The 24,783-nt window shown below is 43.1% G+C and overlaps 1 protein-coding gene across 1 annotated transcript in view; it reads left to right on the plus strand.

The window, feature by feature from the left end:
• Nucleotides 1-57: 57 nt before the first annotated feature.
• The window catches only part of mmp28 (matrix metallopeptidase 28), a 33,324-nt gene continuing 8,598 nt past the window's right edge, over nt 58-24,783 (plus strand). Inside the window, exons 1-5 of the mRNA XM_084063768.1 lie at nt 58-475; nt 3,158-3,234; nt 5,255-5,457; nt 20,428-20,649; nt 21,612-21,857. Of these exons, the coding sequence (XP_083919894.1) occupies nt 323-475; nt 3,158-3,234; nt 5,255-5,457; nt 20,428-20,649; nt 21,612-21,857 (901 nt within the window). The 5' untranslated portion in view covers nt 58-322. The remainder of the gene's footprint in view (nt 476-3,157; nt 3,235-5,254; nt 5,458-20,427; nt 20,650-21,611; nt 21,858-24,783) is intronic.

The raw sequence follows: 24,783 nt of genomic DNA on the forward strand, positions 1-24,783 counted from the left end.
GACGGCCCTCCCTCCCCACTAATGTACTGGCTTTAAGTCTCCGTCTTTACAGAGGGATGGATGGAGAGGTGACATGTCTCACTACATTGATCTAGGGAAGAATCGGCTCTGCTTTCAGTGATCCAGTGACGAATCGGCTCTGCTTCAGTGATCTAGTAAAGAAACGGCTCTGCCTTGTCCAGTTTAAGTCCGCTCAATTAATGATACAGTAAAATAAATAATGGTAGGCTATCCACTCAATTAATTACACTGTAAATTAAATATTGGTATAGCTCTGTGAACAGAAATGCATGTTTCTATCCCGTGATCCGCGTGTGATGTGATGTTACTGTGGCACCATGGACCTCCGGACCGGCGTGGTGACGGCTTCATCTGGCCGACATGGAGGTTGACTCTAGCGGCGTTGATTGTCCTGAACTCAGCCGTGTGTTCACCGGTGACAACGGAGGAGCGCCGGGCAGGATCCGACCCCGAGGTACAGTGGTGGAAAAAGTACTCGCATCTTTATCAATAAAGCATCAATACTGCAAGTAGAGATACTCTGTCACAAGTAAAAGCCCGGAATTCAAAATGTACTTGAGTAAAAGTATTGGTATCAAAATGTACTCAAAGTAACAAAAGTTTCGAAAATAGCAGATCTACAAGCTCTTAATGCATTGCGATGCAACACATTGTGAGCTTGTAGATTGGCTATTTTCAAATGGCCGAAATGAATAGGCTGAAGTGGTTAATGTATGTTGTAATAATCAAAATCTACAAAGTAACTAGTTTCAAGTTTTCAAATAAGTATAGTACAGTAAAAGTATAATATTTGCCTCAGATGCAGTGGAGTAAAAGTACTGAAGAATGAATACTCCAGTAAATTAAAAAATACCTCAAAGTTGTACTTGAGTACATGTACTAGTTACTTTACACCTCTGCTACGATGTTTGTCAATTTTTGATAAATGGTCCCAAACATCTGGTGGCAGGCGCAGACGTGACTGCATAGAAGTAGACATGATTAGTGAGCTGGTTATCGAATTTGAAACTTAACGCTTTGCATTGTATGGTTGATCTTCACTCAGACCATGCACTTCACTTGTAATGTTAAATGAAAATAGCCGATCTACTACAAGCTCACAACGTTTACACCGCAAGCCTCTGTTTTCATGCAACTGTACGACGAAGTACAACTTGTCTCTAGTGGTCTGCTTTGCCTGTAATTGTAATTTTTGATCAACACTAAGATTAATGATGGGGCTGCATGCAGCTAATAAGATGTATTTTGACAGCAGTTTTATATCAGGCAAATCGACTTAGTAGTATAATTGTATATTGTATATATTTACAATATATACTTAATAGAGAATAACAATTTTACCCCTATGAGTTGTAGTCTAGAGTAGACTAGAGCAAGATTTGTGTAGGCTATATTCAGGAGGAAAATACTGGTAAAATGTAGGCTATGTCATTGCCCATAAAGCACAGGTTAACAATATAGACAGTCTAAAGTTCAACCCTGTTTTAAAGAAGTCTGCATTATACATGTTTGGAATTTATTAACTGTAGTTGGGGTTAAAGTGGTTTAATTTGACGGCTCTTTTGTGGGCCCTGCCTCACTTTATTGGACAATGCTAAATGTAGGCTATGAAACTAAACACATGTTTCCACAATTAGGAACAAAACATGACAAATTGATTGAAACCTTTATTTATTCTCGAAAAGAGCATTGAGGTTTATACCCTCATTTGCAATGCTGTCGAGATTACACACACAAAAATCAACAATTAAGACACAAATACTGTACCTACATGGGATTGACATTAATTGCATGCCTTGTGCTTGCCTTTCTCTGTCTCTGGGGCAAGAGAACATTTTAGCCCTGCATTCCCCTCATATAATAGACGTCTGTCATCGGTTGCATTTTAATTTCCATCACATCTTTACCACATCTGTAATTGTTGCCGTTTGTAGCTGCCTGAACATGCAACTCATCTAGTACAGGCTGAGAGGGGAGGGATCGAGAGATTGTACTATAAAAATTCCAACATACTAATCTTACAAAGCATAATGCATCAACATCTGTAGTCATGTATGCAGTTGGTTGCTTCTTGGCTTAAACTCAAAATACTTACCAAATCACTGGATGCCTGGTTGTTGAGTAACAGCCCCAAGGGTCTATCTTTATCTAATGTATGTTGGGTGGTCCGGAACCACATATACAGCCCTACACACATCTTTGTAACATAAAGAGTTGCACATGTCACTACCTGGCTGACAGATGGCCACAAATGAAATGGAAAATATAGGTACAATTTTATACAATTATTATGATTATTCTTTCCATAAGCAGTCAGGGAGGTAGCTTCCTTTCGGGATAGCCTAAAGGGACATGATTTGTTTTAACAGACCATCACCATTGCTCTGTAATATTCTTCAGCAGCAGGGACACAAACGGATCCCCAAAGGAAGTTTTAGCTATGAGTCTGTCAAGTCTAGTGGCTACTTGGGGAAAGATTTGTCTTCTTGGGCCTGAACAGAAAACAGAGTGGCCCTTGTTTATTAGACCGTTACTTTATTGTTAGACATAAATCAGCAGTCCCTTGGCAGGCTACAGTTAATAAGCATATATAAACCGCAAAATCAACAATAGCAATGCGAATATTTCACAACACATGATAGACATTGGGGGTAATAAAGTGTAGGCATATGCATTAAGTGTGGCGCTTTCAAATTGTGCATTAGCTATACAACCAAATGCAGTGCAGATATTAGTAATTACATGTTTGTTTAACCTTAAGCCATGTTTTCACTGGCTGTGAAGCTGCCCAACGAGCTGCTACTCCTTGACCACTTAAACCCCATATATGGTTGAGCGGAGTCCCTCAGGGCTATATACTAGTGTATTTTCTGTTATTGTGGGGAAGGCACTCGCAGAAAATAGCCGACCGACAAGCTCAGTTGCGACACGTTGTGAGCTTGTCGATCTGCTATTTTCCTGCAAAAGCTTTCCCCACAATACGTGTGCTGGGGTTTAAGTGGTTAACTTATGCTGGAGGTGTATTCCAGTTGCTGATAGTCTTAATAGAGAAGGCAGAATGACTCAAATGTTGTACGTTGCATGGTTATTGTGCAAAAATGATTCACTAAATGTAATATTGATTTAATGATTGCAGGCTTTTCTGGAAAAGTACGGCTACCTGCATCAGGACAACCACCTCCACAATGCAGTGGAGGTGCAGTCAGCTGTCAAGTAAGTGTTGTTCCCGAACAGAAGAAGAGACGGCAAAGCTTGTACGAGAAGAGTTTACCAAACTTCTTCAGCTTCTTCTAGACATGTACATATACAAGGATTCCTCTATTATACACAGTAGACATCCCCTGCTTATGCCTATATTTATTTCAATGGTTCATACTCATTATGCTAACCTGGTCAGTCCAAGTCCAACTGGTCAGGACAGACCTTTAAGTCTTCTATTTAATATTATTGTGTTGGTCTTATTTTTAATCACTGTTATGTAACAATAATTGAATAGTCTTGTGCATCTCACTACTCTTCATCAATGTCTGAATTCCCCTCAGGATCAATACAGTATATTACAGTATATTGTTCAGCAAAGATATCCTAGTTGCTTTTAACCACTTAAACCCTATATACTTCATTGACTGTAGTCCCTCAGGGTGTTTTAGTAGGCCCCCTCATTTTCCCCTTCTTCTAGACATGTACATACAAGGATTCCTCTTATACACAGTAAAATCCTCAGCGTAAATGTTTCCATTTGTTCCTTATTTCCCTGAGTCACGTCTTAACACTGAGAGTTGAATTAAGAATGTTTCAGTGTAGGACTGGTCTTTTCTGAGTCTGTTGGCCTTGTTTAAAGTGCTCACTGGGGTTGGCTCCTGTGGGCCTAGCCTTAGGGCTGAAAGGCAGCGCGGGGCAGGGCAGTAAAACACACCCTCACCTCCTGAACCCTCCCTGAACCAACCAGGAATTCCAAGAACCTCCTCGCCCTCTGGCCAGCTTCTGTGCCATTAGAATTGTTTGAAAGATTACATTTTTGAAACATGTGACTGAAAAAGCGTGTGAGATATCACACGGAAGCATTTCTATGCATCTGACAGTCATGTGTACTATACCAGGGGTCTTCAACGTTTTCAGGCCAAGGACCCCCTAGCTGAGAGAGAGATGAAGCAGGGACCCCCTCTATATTGTATAAAATTGTGTTTCACATAAACTTTTGCTGCTCTTTTTTTCTCTACACACCTATAACTCTTCGCAGCGCGAGGCGTTGTGAGCCTATCACACAAAGATTTGGCGGACCCTCTGTTGTAACTCTGAGGACCCCCTAGGGGTCCCGGACCCCCTGTTGAAGACCCCTGTACTATACTATCAACATGCTATTCGCGTTTGAACATCCACTTGTTGTGGACACTGTCACAGAAAGGCATATACAGTACATCACAAACATGTTTTCCACAGACTAAGTAAATAATGTTGAACCTTTCCCTTTCCTCAAACATGAATAATCAGCTATGTTGACTCTGCACCCATGAGTTGAAATATTAAGAATTGCAGTTCATTGCTTGTGCCTATATTTATTTTAATGGTTCATACATTATGCTAACCTGGTCAGTCCAAGTGCAACTGGCCAGGACAGACTTTTAATTTAGTCTTCTATTTAATATCTTTGTATTTTTGTCTTATTTTTAATCACTGTTACATAACATGAATTCAATACACAATTCTTGTTTATCTCTCTACTCTTACCTTCATCTATGTCTGAATTTCCCTCAGGATCAATAAAGGTACATAGGTACAGTTACAGTAGGACAGTATATTGATCAGCAAAGATTCTCTCATTATTGGGATTATGTACCAGTTGCTATTAACCACTTAAACTCTATGTACTTCATTGACTGGAGTCCCTCAGGGGGCTTTAGTAGGCCCTCTCCTTTTTTCGCTCTACACTGCAGTTTACCAAAAATAGCCGATCTACAAGCTCACGACGAGATGCAACACAAAGCGATGTGAAAATGTAGATTGGCTATTTTTGCCGAATGTTAGGGATGCTAACCCCCAGACCCCCAGAATAGGGATGCTAGGGGTTCATGTGGTTAAATTCTATTAGAACAATTGCCTCTATTTTGACTATGAAAACCACTCCCAGGAAAATGTGTTTGTTTCAGAACAAATGAAATAATACAAAGAGACAAAGAGAAGTGTCAGTTCAAGTCCAATGTCATGATGTCAACCGCTCTTCTGTGTACTGTAGGGAGTTCCAGTTGTTGTCCCGGCTGCCCGTCACAGGGATGCTGGACGGAGCCACCCTGAGTCAGATGGCAGAGCCACGCTGTGGGGTGACGGATGAGGGCAGCCATCAGGTGTGGGCACAGCGGGTCAACGCCATCTTCACCGGGAGGAGGGCACCCGCCGGCAGCCTGCCGCGACTCCGCAAGAAACGCTACACTCCACAAGGTAACAAGTGAATGTGTTTATGTCCATGTCAAGATGTCTTCTTTGTGCACACACATGTGCATGTAGGAAATTCAGAGTGCACATTCCGCTTGTTGGGAGTTCCATCAGAGCCCCACTGTCTACACCATTGGTTCTCAAAGTGGGGTCCGGGGACCCCCAGGGGTACTTGGGGGGGTTCCAGGGGGTCCCCAGCAAAATGTGTTAACATAGCGTCACAATTTTATACTTTGGCGATTCAAAAATAGCAGATATACAAGCTCAAAATCGTGAACATTTGTGCAAACCTTGGGATATATGTATATTTTTAAGACATTTCAAATATTTGCCTCTGGTGGTCCCTGGAACAAAATATTTGAGATGGGGGTCCGCGGCCAAATTCATATCATTTTGGGGGTCCTTGACATGAAAAAGTTTGAGAACCACTGGTTTACACTACAGTCTACTGGTGACAGAAGCAATGATCTATGCGTTCTTAACTGTCATTTAGATTTTATTGCACAGGTATCGCTCGACGAAAATAATCTGCAATGCAACGTTATTTTCCCAGTAAATATCAGTTATCTTCCACCAAAGGTGGTACCGGGTAGGGTATAGCAAGTATGCATCTCAACATTTCTCTGTGAACATGACACGGCCTGCGCACTCTACTGCACCCTCTCAAACGACTGGAAACATTTCACGTTTAGATGCCTTCAGCACATCCTGAAAAGTAACCGGTAACCCATAAAAATATATTCGAGACAACCAACCAGAGGGTCATCAGAAAAAAAAAATCATCTCTAGCACTGGAAAACAAAAGAAGAGAGATCAACTCAAGAGATAATCAAAAATAACTTTTGGAGACCATCGTGGACCGCAGCTGAACAGATAAAGGCCAAACAAATGGGCATGGGCATGGCTGACCCTGACCTTGATAGAGGACCAAAACATTGATTGCAAAAAAATAAATAAAATGCAGAGTTGAGCCATGTAATGTGTGCAGAATTCAGCTAACCTTCTTTGCACAATGATCGTGTGCACTGTGGCTGTCTGTCTTTGGCAGACAAAGTGTGCTTCCTACACTGGACTCAACAGCCGTCAAAGAACACACACCAAGTCGCCATAGCAGTCATCACCGGACATCAACGGACCGCCGCCCATCAAGCAGCACTTTATGTCTCAGTATGGGACGCCTGTGTCTTTCGAAAGGAAATGCTCTGTTTTGGGCTAAATATTAATTTGGAGGATGCGGTTCAGTGTCTGTATGTGTATTTAGGATTTATGCACGCGTGTCTTCGTTTCCTGGTGGGTGTAGCTGCTGTGTACAGTATGTGACCACGGAGGGCAAGGCCCTCTACCTCCTGTAGTGCAGTAAATGGTCATAAAGTTACCTGGGAGTGTCCACTGTCATAAAACTAAGCACTAATAGATCCCAGGGATATAATTAAGACTATTGTCACATGCTGGCCCGGATAACTCCTAAGTACCGTAGATAGCCTGTGTAGAACCGCCCTGGATCCATCTTGCCTTACAGAGGGATTTTGAACAACAGTTCTTAGTGATCTCAGTAAACAAAGCAGTGCTTCCAAGAACTCGTCCTAGAATATTTGTATGCCAAATTAAGACTACAGGGCATTGTCGTTGGGACCAATACACGTGAAGACTCAAATTCTTATAGAAATAATTAGGATGGCAATTTTCCAAATCACTGCAATTTTCTGCCATGAGATATCTAACAAAAGCCCCATAGAGCGGAACATTAGAAAGGCCACAACGTTTAAGGTGGTTAAGAGTGGTTAGGGGTACTTAAGAGCGGTTAAGGGTGGCTATAAAATGTCTCACAGATTTCTTAAAGTTGTTAGGCACAAAGGTAGCCTCCCTAGCCAAATCTCCCTGATCGAATTGGAGATTGAAACTCTCTTGACAACAAGGTAGTGTGCAGCAGGACAGCTTGATTGCGGGGCATAGCTTTAATCTGTTTGGCCTTTGGTCAACTATGCTGATGCTTCTCTTTTCATATGACGGCCCTCTCGCTCATCAGTGGAACAGATGTGTCAGAACATCTCAAATAGACCCGGATTCAGGAAATCGTTGCTGTCAGGAAGAAACCTTTTTCCGAAAAAAAAAAGTTTCCCAAACAGTGGGTCAAGACCCATTTGTGGGTCGTGGATCCATTTTCGTGGGTCGCGAGTGAATATACCTATATTTTTTGGTTTCCTACATTTTGTCATATTATTATTATTTAAAAAGATTTTCTAAAGATTTTAACAAAAAAATTAAGTTGAAAACAAATTCAAACATTTAAAAAAAAATATTTCATAAATAAAATACAAAAATGATCAAATATTACCTAAATTAGAAAACAAATGTTTAAGAAGTAGTGAAAATAGCAGATCTGCCAGCTCGCAACGTGACGCGTTGTGAGCTTGTAGATCTGCTATTTTCACTAGTTTGCGTCCCGGGCAAACATCTGATTTCTCGTTTGGGTCTTGAGCTAAAAAGTTAGCTAAACCACTGTTCTAATGGATCCAATGTAGTTATCACTTAGTCACCACTCTTTTCAATACTTTTCATTGGTTAAATATTTATAAAACCCGCAGAGACCGACTTAACCACTTTTTTGTATTTGTTTTTGTTTTTGTAAATGCTTGTAGATGTTTTCAATATGTGTGAGCAGCCTGTTCAAATATCTTGCATGCAACCGCATATTTTTCTTTTCTTGCCTTTTCTCTCTCCCCAAGAAGTCATGGACTTTTAAGCTTTTCAACTTTCAACTTGTTGCCTCTCTCTCGCTCTCTCTGTCTCTCTCTCTCTCTTTCTCTCTCTCCCCCCCCTCTCTCTCTCTCTCTCTCTCTCTCTCTCTCTCTCTCTCTCTGTCTCTCTCTCTCTCTCTCTCTCTCTCTCTCTCTCTCTCTCTCTCTGTCTCTCTCTGTCTCTCTCTCTCTCTCTCTCTCTCTCTCTCTCTCTCTCTCTCTCTCTCTCTCTCTCTCTCTCTCTCCTTGTCTATCTTGTCATTTCTGTGGGAGTCATTCAGCATGTAGAGGCAGTGTGTTAGAGGAGAGAGGCGCTCTGAGCTCCCTCCCTCCCTCCCTCCCTCTCCTCCGTGTACCTCTTGCATTCCTCCCTGTCACTGAAGAGATTGGCTAATGTATTGGGAATGTAGCAGTGGCCCATGTTTGCCGCGGCCTCTTCGTGTCAGTACCTGATGTGTTCCATCTGCTACCTGGGTAAACAAATCCATCACTGACTGACTGACTGGATGTCTGTCTGTCTGGCTGACTATCTATCTGGCTCCGTGGCCAGCGTTGCCAGGTTTTGCGAGAGAAATAAGCAACCAGGACTAACACATGAACACTTTAAACCAGGGGTCTTCAAGGCCAAGGACCCCCTAGCTGAGAGAGAGATGAAGCAGGGACCCCCTCTATATTGTATAAAATTGTGTTTCAGATTCAACATTTTTTGTTTATTTGGTCTGCTCTTTTTTCCCTCAACACCTATGCCTCTTTGTCAAAAATAGCCGATCTACATTGTGAGCTTGTAGATCTGCTATTTTTGGCTAAAGTTCTCCTCAGAAAAGGGATGCTAGGGTTCAAGTGGTTAAGTTAAAATAAAAAATCATATCACACAAAGATTTGGCGGACCCCCTGCAGTAACTCTGAGGACCCCCTAGGGGTCCCGGACCCCCTGTTGAAGACCCCTGCTTTAAACCCTGTATGTACATCGGCCATTTGAAAATAGCCGATCCACGAGCTCACAGCGTGTCGCGATGCGACGCGTTGTGAGCTTGTAGATCTGCTATTTTCTAGGAAATCTAGGAAAAATGTGAAAATAATAACACAAATCTGGTATGCGGGTCCCTGGCACAAAGATTTTTTCAGATGGGGATACGCGGACAATCACATTCATTTGGGTGGGTCCTTACTTTTAGAAACATTTCAGGAAGCAAGCCCAAATAAGCAACTACATTTTAGAAACAAGCCCAAAAAATAAAACGCAACCCGCAACTACCAACATTTACAAGCGACATTACAGAAAAACAAGCCCGAAGTCGCTTATACAACACTGTCTGTGACTGACTGACTGACTGACTGACTGACTGACTGACTGACTGACTGACTGACTATCTAATTGGCTAAGCTGAATAACTGACTGGCTGGATGGGCTACTGTCTGGCTATAGCTTTGCTGACATCCCACCACTGTCTGTCATTGTTCTTAGTCCCAGACATATGGCCCCCGGCTCATATGACAGTCGGGAGAAACATCACACGAAAGGGAGCGCTGTAATAGTGGATCCTGTTCCCACTTTGGGGCCAGAGGCCATTACAATTTGGTTTAAAATATCCATTGATGTAGTGTAGTCGTGTGTAATGTGGTTGTGTATTGTAATGTTGTATGGTGGTTGGCATTGAGACAGACAGTCTGAGACAGACCAGAGCGTATAGTCAGCTGGTGTTGCAGTCTACTCACACACACACATCCATCACGCTAACACTTGTTGCTACATATGCATGCGTCACGCCTGATTTATCCCATCAAGACCGGGAACGCATCTGTGTGTCATTTCTTTTATTTCTTTGGCTATTCAAAAAATAGCAGATCTACAAGCACCCACCAGCATCTCTTACAGTTCCTCGGGACGCATAACAAACCTGCATGGCCTTACGGAACCCTGCTTGGCTATAGCCACAGCTGCAGGAATCTGATCGCCGTTCCCACTGATATTTACAGAGCTGGCATTCCATCACCCTTGTCCATGATAAGCGGTGCAGGTTGATAGGTGTGTGTGTGTGTGTGTGTGTGTGTGTGTGTGTGTGTGTGTGTGTGTGTGTGTGTGTGTGTGTGTGTGTGTGTGTGTGTGCGCGTGCGTGTGCACTCATGGATCTCTGCCCAGCCTGGACTACTGGTGACCCTTTGCATACCATTCATTTCTGCTTCCCAATCTTTTTGGCTGTTGCTGCATTTATACAGTATACTGTATGTAAATCTCTTGGTCACTGAAGAGAATGAATGCATTTATGCTATAACCAATTTTCTTTAGTTTTATTTTGGAGTCTGCTTCACTGCTCAGCTCTCCCCCTCTTCTTATCTCATGGCTCTGTAGGAGGTTAGTTGTCTAGAAATAGGTCTGTCGGGACTGTCTGTGTGTCTGTGTTGAAATAGTTCACTTTAATATTAGAATGGAAGTCAGTTACAGTCTGATTGAGCTGAAACCTTGCCCAAATATGGAGTCATACATCAGAGTTTTTCCCCAAACCTTTTAGCTTAACCACTTAACCACGCCAGCTTTGGGAATGTCGTGCAGTTGTGTACCCGGAAGTAGAGACGCACTGTGATTGGCCAGTAGTCACTTTGAGTGACAGTTGGGGCAAACGCAGTCAGTGGGGCAGACGCAGTCCTCACAAACGCAGTCAGTGGGGCAGACGCAGTCCTCACCAATAATATTTACTATTCTGTCCATATCGGTACATAACTCGGACGGCGCTGAGTCGACTAGCAGACCTTCGGCTGGTCGTTGCGGGCACTCGCGCCTGGAGGCGCTCGGGCGCAACTCCTCAGCCTCAAGGTCTGCTGAGTCGGCGTGCCTCCGTCATGGTCCAAAACTATACTTTATCGGCGAAAAAAAGTAGTCCGCGGATGACAGAAAAAGTTTCTCCCCAAGTGGGAGTCGAACCCACACTCCCAGTGGTAGTGGGTTGGGGGTCTAATGATTAGCGAGGTGCGCCACTGAGGCCGGTGCCGAGATTGGGTATTTTGGTTGTATTAGAATGTGACGTCCTAACTCTTCTATTATAGAAGAAAGAAGTCCCCGCCCGCGCCCCCGCCCAAAAGGGGGCGCCTCGCCCCTTCGGGGTGAGGCTCCCCATATACGCACTACACTTAGATAGCTGGCCTTAACCACTTAAACCCCAGCATCCGTATTGTGGGGAAAGCTTTCGCAGAAAATAGCAGATTGACAAACGCGTTGCAACGCAACTCTATATCCTAGAGCCCTGAGAGACTCCGGTCAACCATATAGGAGGGTTTAAGATACATTTGGTGTCTCCCTGGGACCCAAACGTACAAAAAAACAATCAATTAACCACTTTAGCCCTATTTAATAATGAAAATAGCAGACCTACAAACAAACGACACGCCACTATACGATGTGAGCTTGTACATCTGCTATTTTAACCTTTTCTCATAATGTTTTTTTATGGATTTATTTTGTCGAAAATGTATAAAAAGCTTTTGAAATAATAATTAACAAAAAAAGATGTTAAGAAACGTAACATAAAAATACTATATTTTACTCATGTGATAAAAATGTATCTGTGACCATACAATAGAAGACTATCGGGCCACATGAAGTCCTAGATCTGATACAGCACACACGCCTGCACACACACACACACACACACACACACACACACACACACACACACACACACACACACACACACACACACACACACACACACACACACACACACACACACACACACACACACACACAAAACGATCAGTTTCCGTCGCAGTATTTATACAGAGCCAGGTTTTTCTTATGCGTGTCCAGCGGGGTCCAACCCCATATGGTTGACCGGAGTCCCTCAGGGCTCTATACTAGTGTCTTTTCAGTTTTTTATTATTGTGGGGAAATAGCAGATCGACAATGAGACGTGCACTATTTTCAGCTAAAGCTTTCCCCACAACATGGATGCTGGTGAGCTTGCTTGTGAGCTTGTCAATCTGCTATTTTCTGCAAAATACAGATGCTGGTGGTTTAAGTGGTTAAGTCCAGTAACAACTGAAATCCTTGCACACCTCTACTGTGTTCTCCTCCACATTAACAATACATGTGTTATCAGGTGATCTCGGTTCACTTCCTAATGACTCTGATAACACCACACACACACACACACACACACACACACACACACACACACACACACACACACACACACACACACACACACACACACACACACACACACACACACACACACACACACACACACACACACACACACACACACACTACCACAACCAACCACTTCTTAATGCTAATTGCTTCCATAAGGGAAGTCATGGAATGTCTTCAGTATCTGACTTCCTGGCTTCTTCGTGTCCTTGGGGACCCCTTACCCTTCGGTGGAGGTCTGGGAGAGAGAGAGCGAGCGAGAGAGAGACCTCAGTGGTCTGTAGTGAGAGTGCAGCAGACACCCACACACACACACACATCATGCTGAAATAGGGCTTTTTCAGCTGGGAGCCCTGTACACCAGTGGCTCTCAAACCTTTTCCGGTGTATTTGGCCGCGGACCCCCATCTGAAAATGTTTTGTGCCAGGGACCCCCAGAAGAGAAGATTTACGTCAAAAGTTGTCAACATTGTCCAAACATTTTCGATATTTTTCAAAATAATTCAAAAATAGCAGATGTACAAGCTCGCAGACTCGCTGTGAGCTTGTACATCTGCTATTTTTGAATAGCTAACGTGTAAATGGATAAAGGGGTTAAAATGATTGTGATGCTATATGAACTACTTTAGCTGGGGACGCCCTGGAACCCCCTCAAGGACCCCTGGGGGTCCCCGGACCCCACTTTGAGAGAGAACCAATGCCACACACACACACACACACACACACACACACACACACACACACACACACACACACACACACACACACACACACACACACACACACACACACACACACACACACACACACATGCACACGCACAGTCGCACACACACGTCATGGGAGATAGAAGTCATCGTAGAATAAAAGCAGGAGTTCCCAGACGTTTCCATGACAAGGATCCCCAAATAGCCATATGCCTCTTTTTAGAAATATCATTTTATACAGGAAGTCAATGGAGGTCGGATGGCGCTGAAACCTTGCCCAAATATGATGAATGACATCATAGTACTGACATCATAGACTGGCCACCCACATGACATCTGAGATCTGCAAATAAAGAAAAAAACTTTCATTGCACCCAGTGTTGTCAGATTCTGTGAGAGAAACAAGCAACCAGGTCTAGGAAAACCAGTCCAAAAGAAGCGACTATGGGCCACATGAGTACTTTAACATGTACATCAGCTATTTGAAAATAGCGGATCTACAAGCTCACAACGCGTCGCGATGCGACGCGTTGTGAGCTTGTAGATCTGCTATTTTCAAATAAAATCTTGCGGGGAAATTATAATAAGCAGATCTGGCAACCCTGATTGCACCACATTAAGATCATATTAGACATACTTCTGTGTTGTCAGACTATCCCTCTGCCAACTGTTGTGATAATGTCTCTGTCAGGTTGAAAACCTCATAATGTCCAGAACTGTCACTTTTCAGGATTCAAATTCAAAAGCATCAAAAGTAGCAGATCTACAAGTTCAAAACGCGTCGCTTCGAGCCACGTTTTGAGCTTGTCGATCTGCAACTTCTGATGCTTTTCTGTGACGCTGTAGTATGATCAAGTAGGGCGTTAATTTACGGGTAGTCTCGCGTAGCCAGACCCCACAGAAAATGAAAAACAGCGACCTCTGCTGTTTCTGATTTTGTCTGTGGGGTCTGGCAGGAGGCAAATGGAAGACCAGTGCGCAGGGAAACCGGGGTTTGTGTCTGCCTTCAGCGCATCACTTCCGGTTGGTGTGACTACGTTTTCATTCCCACTAACAATATTTCTACACGGAACACTAACACCACTTCTCCCAGAGAACATGGATAGTTTTGGTTATAAGCCCACTTGTTTCTATGATGAAAGAGTAATTTAAAATGTGAATATCTTTCCGTGGTTTTGTCCGCTCCGAGGACGCTATTGCTAAATTAGTTTCGGCTAGTTTCGAGGGGGGAAGGGTGGATGGACACGTGAATCCCGCCCACTACATTTGATTGGGTAAAGCGCGGCCTGCTTCCTGATCTGAAGGCACGCCCACTTGTAGCCAATGCGCACACGTTATGACGAACCTCTCCGACAGATTCCACCGCAGGGCAGAATCTGTTCTTGAGAGATTAATTTACGGGAAAAAAACGTTAGAATATGGAGATAAGAGGTTTCTGCCCGACAGCAACAAAATGTTAAAGGGGTGCAATAGGGGTGATGCTAGGCTGACAAGGAAGTATGTCTCCGCTTTAATCCTTTTTAGTCACTATGAGGTGACTAAAAAAAACTATTGACAATGATGGATTACATCTATGGAACAAAATCCTTATCCTTTAGCTCTGCAGTAGGATGATTCCTGCCAGGTCTAGTTTGTTTTCTGTGCATGAGTGGTGAAAAGTAACTAAGTACATTTACTTAAGTACTGTACTTAAGTACAATTTTGAGGTAATTTTTACTTTACTTTTACTTTATACTTTTACTTCTACTCCATTACATCTCAGAGGCAAATATTACGTTTTACTCCACTACTATTATTTGAAAACTTTAGTTACTAGTTATAGTAGATTTGGATTATTATTACAAAACATAAGTTACAATAACCACTTCAGCCCTATTTAAACGTTGGCTATATTTAAAAATAGACGATCTACATTCTACAAGCTCACAACGCGTCGCATCGTGTTGTGAGTTTGTAGATCTGCTATTTTTATACATTTTATACACACATTTGAAACCTGTGAAATTCTGCTAATAGACCAATTATTTGTTTACTAACATTGAGACTGGACGCACAGGTGATTGTTTCACGCAATCAATTCTCAACCTGTTGTTTTGGGGGTGCGCTTGTTTCAGCGCACCCAACCCCCTGTTGTGTGTTGGCTGGTGAGGCGCGTCCTAGCGAGACCTGACAGAATGGGTTTCATTGCACGCATACTGGTTGCACGCATACTGGTTCTTATCAGTGTGACGTCGTCTATTAAGGGGTCTATTGGTACATCTTGATACCAATACCTTTGGACTTTTGCTCAAGTAAATTTAGAATTCCGGAGTTTTACATAACAGAGTAATAGAGCATTCCAACATTACATTTATACCTTTACTCAAGTAAAAATTCACTTCATTCACTCCCGTGCTGTCATAACATTGAAGTTGATGGAGATTTTGCTTCTCTGCAATTTAAGCTATCAACTTTACAATTGTTATCCTACATAACAGCAGATAGCATGACAAAAGCACAGCTTTACTGTGTAAACTGGAATATCACTGTGAGCCTGTATCTATCAGTTAAAGTTTCATGTCCTGCTTGCCCTGGTTTTGACCCCCGGGTCTCCTGTGTGTGTGAGGCCACATTTCTACTGCTCTTCCCAAGACTAAATCCCTGCTTGTTAACCAGTAGGATCGATCTCCTAACCCAGTGGTTCCCAAACGTTTTAGCTCAAGACCCAAAAGAAAAAAAAAACGTTTGCCCGGGGCTCAAACTAGTGAAAATAGCAGATCTACAAGCTCACAATAATGAAAATAGCAGATCTACAAGCTCATAAGATGTCGCTTCGTGCCACGTTGTGAGCTTGTTATTTCTTAAACTTTAAAAAAATATATTTGTGGAAATTATTTGATTTTTGTTTTGTTTTATTTATGAAATACTTAAAAAGAAATGGAATTGTTTTTAAATTATGGAGAAAAAAATGGGATTACTTACTTAAAAATTGGTCCTCGACCCAAACATGGGTCGAGGACCCACTGTTTGGGAACCACTGTCCTATCCGACACCAGGGTCTACATTTCTACAGTAGGGAGACCACCTCCAACCACTGCATATTTTGTATTAACATACTCTACCATACAGATTGGTTAAAATAGATTTTTTTTCATTAAAATAGTTCCAGATTGCAGCTTTAAACATCAACCAAGCCAGGCACACAAATACACGCACGCACGCACGCACGCACGCACACATGCCTTGCTGGCAGCAGATCTTTCTCGCAGGGTCTCCAGGGTGGTGTTTAGACAGAACATATGAGGGTGGGGTGGCATTTCTCACACTATAAGTCATTATAATGCTTCCCTCTTGTTCAGAGTGAATTACTGAGAGAAAACAACATTATATCTCCCCTCACCAACCACATAAAGCTCTCCATCCTTCCTTTAAACACTTAAAGATGTAAATCCTGAATAATTTGTTTAACCCCGGATGAAAAGTTTAGCAGAATGTTCACCTATTTCTGCAGAGCGTCCGCTTATTATGACATGCCTAGAATAGGGACGCTAGGGTTCATGGGGTTAACCACTTAAACCCCATGTGGTCGTAGGCCGTAGTCCCTCAGGGTCATAAACTAGTGTATTTTCTGTCTGCTCTCTCTCTCTCTCTCTCTCTCTCTCTCTCTCTCTCTCTCTCTCTCTCTCTCTCTCTCTCTCTCTATCACAGAGCTTTGCCTCATTTTCTCCAGTCGCTGCCAGTGATCAGTGACTCAACATTTTTCACTTCAAGGACCCTCAGTTTGATATGCATTAGACCCTCAGTTTGATATGCATTAGGCCACAGACCCTCAGTTTGATATGCATTAGACCCTCAGTTTGATACGCATTAGGCCACAGACCCTCAGTTTGATATGCATTAGACCCTCAGTTTGATATGCATTAGGCCACAGACCCTCAGTTTGATACGCATTAAGCCACAGACCCTCAGTTTGATACGCATTAAGCCACAGACCCTCAGTTTGATATGCATTAGGCCACAGACCCTCAGTTTGATACGCATTAGGCCACAGACCCTCAGTTTGATACGCATTAGGCCACAGACCCTCAGTTTGATACGCATTAAGCCACAGACCCTCAGTTTGATACGCATTAGGCCACAGACCCTCAGTTTGATATGCATTAGACCCTCAGTTTGATACGCATTAGGTCACAGACCCTCAGTTTGATATGCATTAAGCCACAGACCCTCAGTTTGATATGCCTTAGACCCTCAGTTTGATACACATTAAGCCGCAGACCCTCAGTTTGATATGCATTAAGCCACAGACCCTCAGTTTGATATGCATTAAGCCACAGACCCTCAGTTTGATACGCATTAAGCCACAGACCCTCAGTTTGATATGCATTAGGCCACATACCCTCAGTTTGATACACATTAGGCCACAGACCCTCAGTTTGGTATGCCTTAGGCCACAGACCCTCAGTTTGACACGCATTAGGCCATGGACACCCATTTGCTGTTTTTTTTTTTTAAATCTCTGGGATGCCAATCTACACGGTAAAATAAAATGGTGTTAATTTAACTCTGAGAGTGTACAAATGGAACCGAATTTGGTTCCATTTGTACACTCAGAGTTACAGGCCCGTAATGGTCCATTTGGTTCTGAACTATCAATTGATTAGATAGATTAGAACAAGCTCAAGGACCTCTGGGGGGCCCCGGACCTCATGTTGAGAACCAGTGGTGTAGATCACTGTTTCCCATACAGTGGGTCGGGAGTCAGGACCCATGTTTGTGTCGCGGACCAATTATTTTGGGTCGTGACTGGCGAGTAAATATCCTCTTTTTTGTTTCCTACATTTTAAAAAGTATTTCATAAATAAAATAGAAAAATCAAGAAATGTCTATTAATAAATGTAAGAAAATAGATACATCTACAAGCTTGTAGATCTGCTATTTTCACTAGTTGAGCTACTACTTGAGTTAAAAAGTTTGGTAACCAGTGGTGTAGATCATGCTCATGGACTGATAAGTGTTTACTATTTAACCACAGCTCAAGTGTTCTCACCACATCAAGAGCTGTGTGTTGTGTGTGAGTGTGGATCTTACCTGTGTTCCCCAGAGTAGACCAGGAGAGAAGTTTACTGAATGTGTGGCACAGGTGCACTTGATTCATCACGCCTCTTGATAGTTAGACTGTACAGTGCACACGTCATTTAAAGACAACCTGGTGAAGTGCTCAGCCACGTTAAGTACATAATGGTGTGTGTGTGTGTGTGTGTGTGTGTGTGTGTGTGTGTGTGTGTGTGTGTGTGTGTCCATATTTCTATAAGATTAAAGCTGAAATTCATAAGGCTTCCATAACGTCACAGACCCTCAACGTCCTTAACGACATTAACTATGTAAATAAATATTAAAATCAGTGGCCATGATAGTTACGGATTTTTAGTGGGGATGAAAAGATGTCATTCAACGTGTTTGACCAATCATCTGTGATGTAGTTAAAACTATATGTTTTGTGGACCAGATTGATATGATCTATAAATATCGATCTATTTAATATAGTGATGTCTTTTTGGGCCTGTACTTGTGTCTTTTAAACATGCTTTTTGTAACTCTACTATACTTTCTCTACCAAGGCCATGTAGAAGGCTCCATATTTGCTATCTGGTGCCGGCTCCATATGTTTCCAATCAGTAAGAACATGTCTTGGTCAACGCTTTGTGATTAAATGTCAAACGACCTGTATCTGTGTAAGATGACCTGTATGACCGGGATATTGTCACTAATTTACTCTGTCAGCTGTCACCCTGTCACAGATAAACCTGCCACATGCCCTATGATATCGAAGGAATAACTTGTTTATGGAACCAAAGGTTGTACACAAGGACACTATAAGATGAACAACAACTTATTATGATGACACCCTGATGCCTGACAGCTCATCAGATATGATCTGACGTCTGAGGGTCTTAACCAATCGTTAGGATCCACCTTATATCTGATGTCCGGACTCCAACTTGTGTATAAATACTATTGCTTGTATTTGTAATATCAGAGAGATATTTTTGCTGTACGGTGCCTCGTGGATTGATTCTTTCTCTTAATACAATGTCAACCTTTTAATTTGAGAACCGTCCTGTGTCTGTCTTTGATTTCGTCTCATCCTTTTTACACTGGGTTTTTCAGCTGTTTAACTACAAATAGTTTTAATTAAAATAGAGAAGGATTTACAACCCTTAATCAACTCTATTAATCTGTGTCCCACTCGTGAATGCTCTACTACTCCACTGGCCTGGGACAAAAAGAGAGACACAGTCAAGAAGGCTTGTCTCTCCAGCATGGAGGAGAATCAGAGAGGCTTGTCTCTCCAGCATGGAGGAGAATCAGAGAGGCTTGTCTCTCCAGCATGGAGGAGAATCAGAGAGGCTTGTCTCTCCAACATGGAGGAGAATCAGAGAGACTTGTCTCTCCAACATGGAGGAGAACCATAGAGACGTGTCTGTCCAGCTGGCTGCTGTAATAAATCCTATCTGATGACTGTTTCCTGCCAGGCAGCCGTTCTGTCTGGATATTGTTGATGTTTGCCGCATGGCTCTTTTTGTGTTTCCTAATGTGTCTCCAAAGCGTAGCCCTGTATGTGTGCGTGCGTGTGCAGTGCACGTGTGTGAGTGTTTGTGTGTTTGCTTTAGCTCCTATATTGCCACCCAGTGTAATCCACCGAATACACGGGTGAGATTATACTCTTCCGAGTCGTGTCCCCTCCTAAGAGTGTACAAATAGCACCCGAAACGTCTGGTTCCGTTTCTACACTCTTAGGAGTTAAACTAGCACAGAGGATTTTACCGTGTGTTATTCAGGTGTGTGAGGACACGTGTAATTACGCCTAAGTCACGAAAGCCACGGACACGTGTTTGAGCAAATTGTTTACATGTAGTTACAGTTGGTTTTGAGTTTACACAGCTGTGAGCTAACAAGGTTAGCATCCTATCATTTTGGAGAGGCCCCTGTACTGTGACTCAGCCATAACGTCGACTTCAAAACCTTTCTGTTGATGGCTGGCTCACTGTACATCCCATCCGTGTTTATGATACAACACGTGTACTATCAACATCCGTGTTGAGTCTAAAGGAACAGTAGTGACGTTTATGAGTTCTGTTCTGTACCCACTGTTATACAATAACATATCTTTGCTGTCGGGGGCAGAAACCTCTTATCTCTATATATTCTATATTTGTGTTTTTTTGTCATACTACAGCGTCACACAAAGGCACCAATTTTTGAATTTGAATCCTGAAAAGTAACAGTTTTGGACATATGAGGTTTCCACCCGACAGAGACGATAGCCAGCCCAGCACAAACTGAATCAAACACAGTTAAAAGCACTGACATCATGCTTTGCCTCTTGTCTGTCTGTTTTCAGGTGAGAAGTGGTACAAGCGCCACCTGACCTACCGGATAGTGAACTGGCCGCGCCACCTGTCCCCTGGGCCCGTGCGGCTGGCAGTGCAGGCTGCCTTCCAGCTGTGGAGCAACGTGTCTGGCCTGGTCTTCCAGGAGGTCCTCGACGGTCACTCGGACATCCGGCTGGCCTTTTACGACGGAGAGCATAACGACGGAGCCAGCAATGCTTTCGACGGGCCAGGTAAAAGGACCCTCCGTCTTTATGTGCCCTTAGCCACACTATATTTTTGTTGTATGTTCTGTTGGTATGGTATAGTGATCATGCTCTTAAGTACACCAAATATGGTATTGTCTATAGACCCGATTTCGCGTGACATCAGAATTCACGTGAACGCGGGGTTAAGGTCATTTTGGAGGACGAGCATGTTTGCAAAGATGACAAGAAACAAGAGAATCAAGAGGAGCATATTTGACTGATTCAGTTACAAGAGGCGAAATGTTGATGCTATGTTCTACAGAGACTGTGCTAACACAAAATGTAAGAAGTAAAAATAAATAAAAATAAGAAAAGTATAGATGAGATTTAAAACAATTAACTTTAAGACCTGGAACGCATCTGTGTCACTTTAGATTTCTTTGGCTATTCAAAAATAGCAGATCTACAAGCTCATAGCGTGGCACCGAGTGCCGCGCTACGAGCTTGTAGATCTGCTATTTTTGAAAAATCGTGAAAAAATATTTTTTATATTTTTTTCAATAAACTGTTAGGATTTAGTTTTTTTTAAAGAATCGCCTCAGGTCTTAATAGGTTAAGTCAAAAGTACCGGTAGAATGGCAGGTGCAGTATGATGATGTCTTTAGCAGCCGTGTCAAATGTTTTGTTTTATTTAGTTTTTCGTTTCTTTTGTTTTAGCTTTTTTGACCTTGTCCTCATTCAGGGCTCTTTCAGCTGCAGTGAGTAAAGATTGTGAATTTCCGTTCTTGTTTTAACTGTAGAAACCAGATGGCCAAAGCTTGCTGTCATCAAGCCATTTGTTTGAGCAGTTTTTCTGGACAAAAAAACCCAACAACTTTAATTTCCTCCATTCACCGGTGCCATGATCCTTTTGTTTAACGTGCCTGTGTGTTGTGGATGACGTCGCTGCAAGGTGTCTATTCATTCGCTTCCTTACCATTTCCGCCACCTATCCATCCACCCACTAGGGGGAACCCTGGCTCACGCCTTCCTCCCGTGCCGAGGGGAAGCCCACTTCGACATCGCAGAGAGGTGGACCCTGAACGGACACAAGGGCCACAACCTGTTCATGGTGGCGGCCCACGAGATCGGCCACACCCTGGGGCTGGAGCACTCGCCTGTCCGCCACGCCCTCATGTCTCCGTACTACAAGAAGCTGGGCCGCAACCTGGTGCTGAGCTGGGATGACATCACCGCAGTGCAGCAGCTGTACGGTGAGGCGCCAATTAGGCCTATGAATATTGATACATAATTGCCATATCGCAATTATTGTTGCATAATCGTTATTAATGCTCTTCTTGATCATACTGCGGCGTAAAAGAAATTCATCAAAAGTAGCAGATCCGCAAGTTTGAAACGTGGCGCGAAGCGACAGGTTTTGAGCTTGTAGATCTGCTACTTTTTCTATTTTTTCATTTCAATCCTGAAAAGTAACAGTTTTGGACATTTGAGGTTTCCACCCGACAGGCGATTTGTCCTACAGAGAGACTTAACCACGTTCAACCTGGCATCCATATTTGGCACATGTCATTATAGATAGACAATGAATGTAAAAGACGGAAAATCTAAATTAGCGAAAACAGCTGATGTACCAACTCACACCGTGTCGCGATGCAGCGTGTCATTTCGTGCGTGATTTCCTCCTCCGACATCAGTTTGTGAATGTAATGCACGTGGGAAAGTGCTTTGGATAAAGGTGCTACATAAATGCACTGTTTACCATTTTATGGCAGGATCTGCTCTGTGGCCTGCAGCTACATGTGCTTCCCACAGCAGGGACATTAACCTCAGCATCCTTCACTGGGAAATTCCACTTTTACTTCAGGTTAAAGGTCTTTCTAGGGTGACGAAAAGAACGCCCTGGTGAACCCGTGACAAATATCTCACTTTCTTGGTTACAGGTTACAGATATATTTAGGCTTTAGACAGAAGTTCTTGGACTTTCACAAACAAGTTAATTGGTTTGGGAATACAACTGATTTCAGTAAGTGCTGACTTCCCATCAAATCTCAGACTTGCAGAGAAGAGAAAAAAGAGGGTTACACAGTAAAGTCATGAGTCTTCATTTAACTCTCAAAGTTATAAATGGATATAAATTACCAATTCACTTAATTTGCAACTAATTTCCATGAGTCACGTGTAACCCGGAGAGTGTACAAATGGAACCAAATGGACCCATTTCAAAGTTAAATGAACACGGTTGCTCATTAAGTTGGAGTCATGGCATCGAGCTGTGGAGAGAGAGAGAGAGAGAGAGAGAGAGAGAGAGAGAGAGAGAGAGAGAGAGAGAGAGAGAGAGAGAGAGAGAGAGAGAGAGAGAGAGAGAGAGAGAGAGAGAGAGAGCGCCCTGGAGGCTCACAGCTGCAGCCATAGAAATAAAATATGTAGAATGGGAACTTCCATTCAAATCACACTTTTGAATGCTCAGTCAACTGCTCAAACACACGTAGGCAAATTGTGCACACACACACACACACACACGCACACGCACACACACACGCACGCACGCACGCACGCACGCACACACACACACACACACACACACACACACACACACACACACACACACACACACACACACACGCACGCACGCACGCACGCACGCACGCACGCACGCACACACACACACACACACACACACACACACACACACACAACATTAGTAGCAGACCTGTGTGATTTCATCCCTCTCAGGCAAGGAGCACAGCTGTTTGAACCATACTTACAAAGGACACACACACACACACACACACACACACACACACACACACACACACACACACACACACACACACACACACACACACACACACACACACACACACACACACACACACACTTGTTTACCTACAGACAACTCATACACTGACCTCATTGTATATTATCTCTCAACACCACACTTACTGTGTGACACAAGTATGTATACATACACGACACGTGTACACATGAGCGCACACACACACGCATGCGCGTACTCGCGCAGTGTTTACTTGGGAGCTCTTGTGGTTCCTGTCATGATGGATTATTGATGTTGTGGGTTGAGTTGTAGATCTTTACATAAATGTCTTCATAAATGACAGATAGAGCAGTAGTATCTATTTACCCTCCTGGCATGTGTGTGTGAGGCAGGTTTCCACATGTGTGCCATTGTGGACATGAGTCTTGTTGGCTTTGTTTCCACAAAGACTTTTTAAACACTGGACAACGCTATCCAAATGCTGTAAGCAGGATATGTTCATAAACAACTTTACTTTTCTCAACAAAAGCACAGTGCCCTGAAACTGGAAACGTTTTTTTTTTTTTCCAAATATATATTTGTACCCTGTTTTTTTCCTCTCCAAATGTAGTCATTATGCCAATGAATTCCTCCCCACACATTTCTGTGTTGCCACTGTTGTTGTAGGGAGAGAAAACAATAATGCTACTGCTGTTGTACCGTCCTGGCTCACCCTGCCAGTGAGGAGCCCCCACCGGGAGAATGTAGCGCCTCCGTCTTACTCCTCCCGTTTAACTCCCCCCCAGCTGACAGGCGCCACCCCAGCCCGAAGGTGTACAGTGCATAGTGCAGTGACAAAGATTGCCCTCCCTCCTTGCCTGGCTTCCCTCCCCCAAACACGGGCCAATTATGTTCGTATAGAGACACTCGGCCAAACCGGACGCCCCGCGGTGGATTCAAACCCTTAGACTCTACAGTGGTGTGTGCCACCCTGACCCAAGTGACCAACTTTGGCCTTTTTTTAAACCTAAATCCCATTGTTCTGATGTGAGGCAACGAATAATATAGGTTGGCAAAAAAATGCTCTGCCTTCTGTGTATTTCTCTGCAAAAACATTTCACATACAGATATGTATGCTCGATTTTTGTTTCCTTTGAAAACAAACCTTGGAGTTATCATGTGCATGGGCTGATACTCTTCTTGCACTAATGTCTATGAACAGATACCAGCTGCTATGCTCATGCATCTTATGAGCATGCACCCCCCCCCTACTTATTTTCTTTCTCTTTCTGGAAACAATCAAAAACAATGGAGCTTGCACAAAAACAGTTTTACACCTATAAACCTGTGATGTGACAATAAAGATGATTCTGAATCTGTAGCTTACTATTTTCACTTGTAAGCTTAAAACATGAAATTAGATG

The sequence above is a fragment of the Gymnoscopelus microlampas genome (genome assembly GCF_963454915.1).
Source record: "Gymnoscopelus microlampas genome assembly, chromosome: 8".
Taxonomy (NCBI): domain Eukaryota; kingdom Metazoa; phylum Chordata; class Actinopteri; order Myctophiformes; family Myctophidae; genus Gymnoscopelus; species Gymnoscopelus microlampas.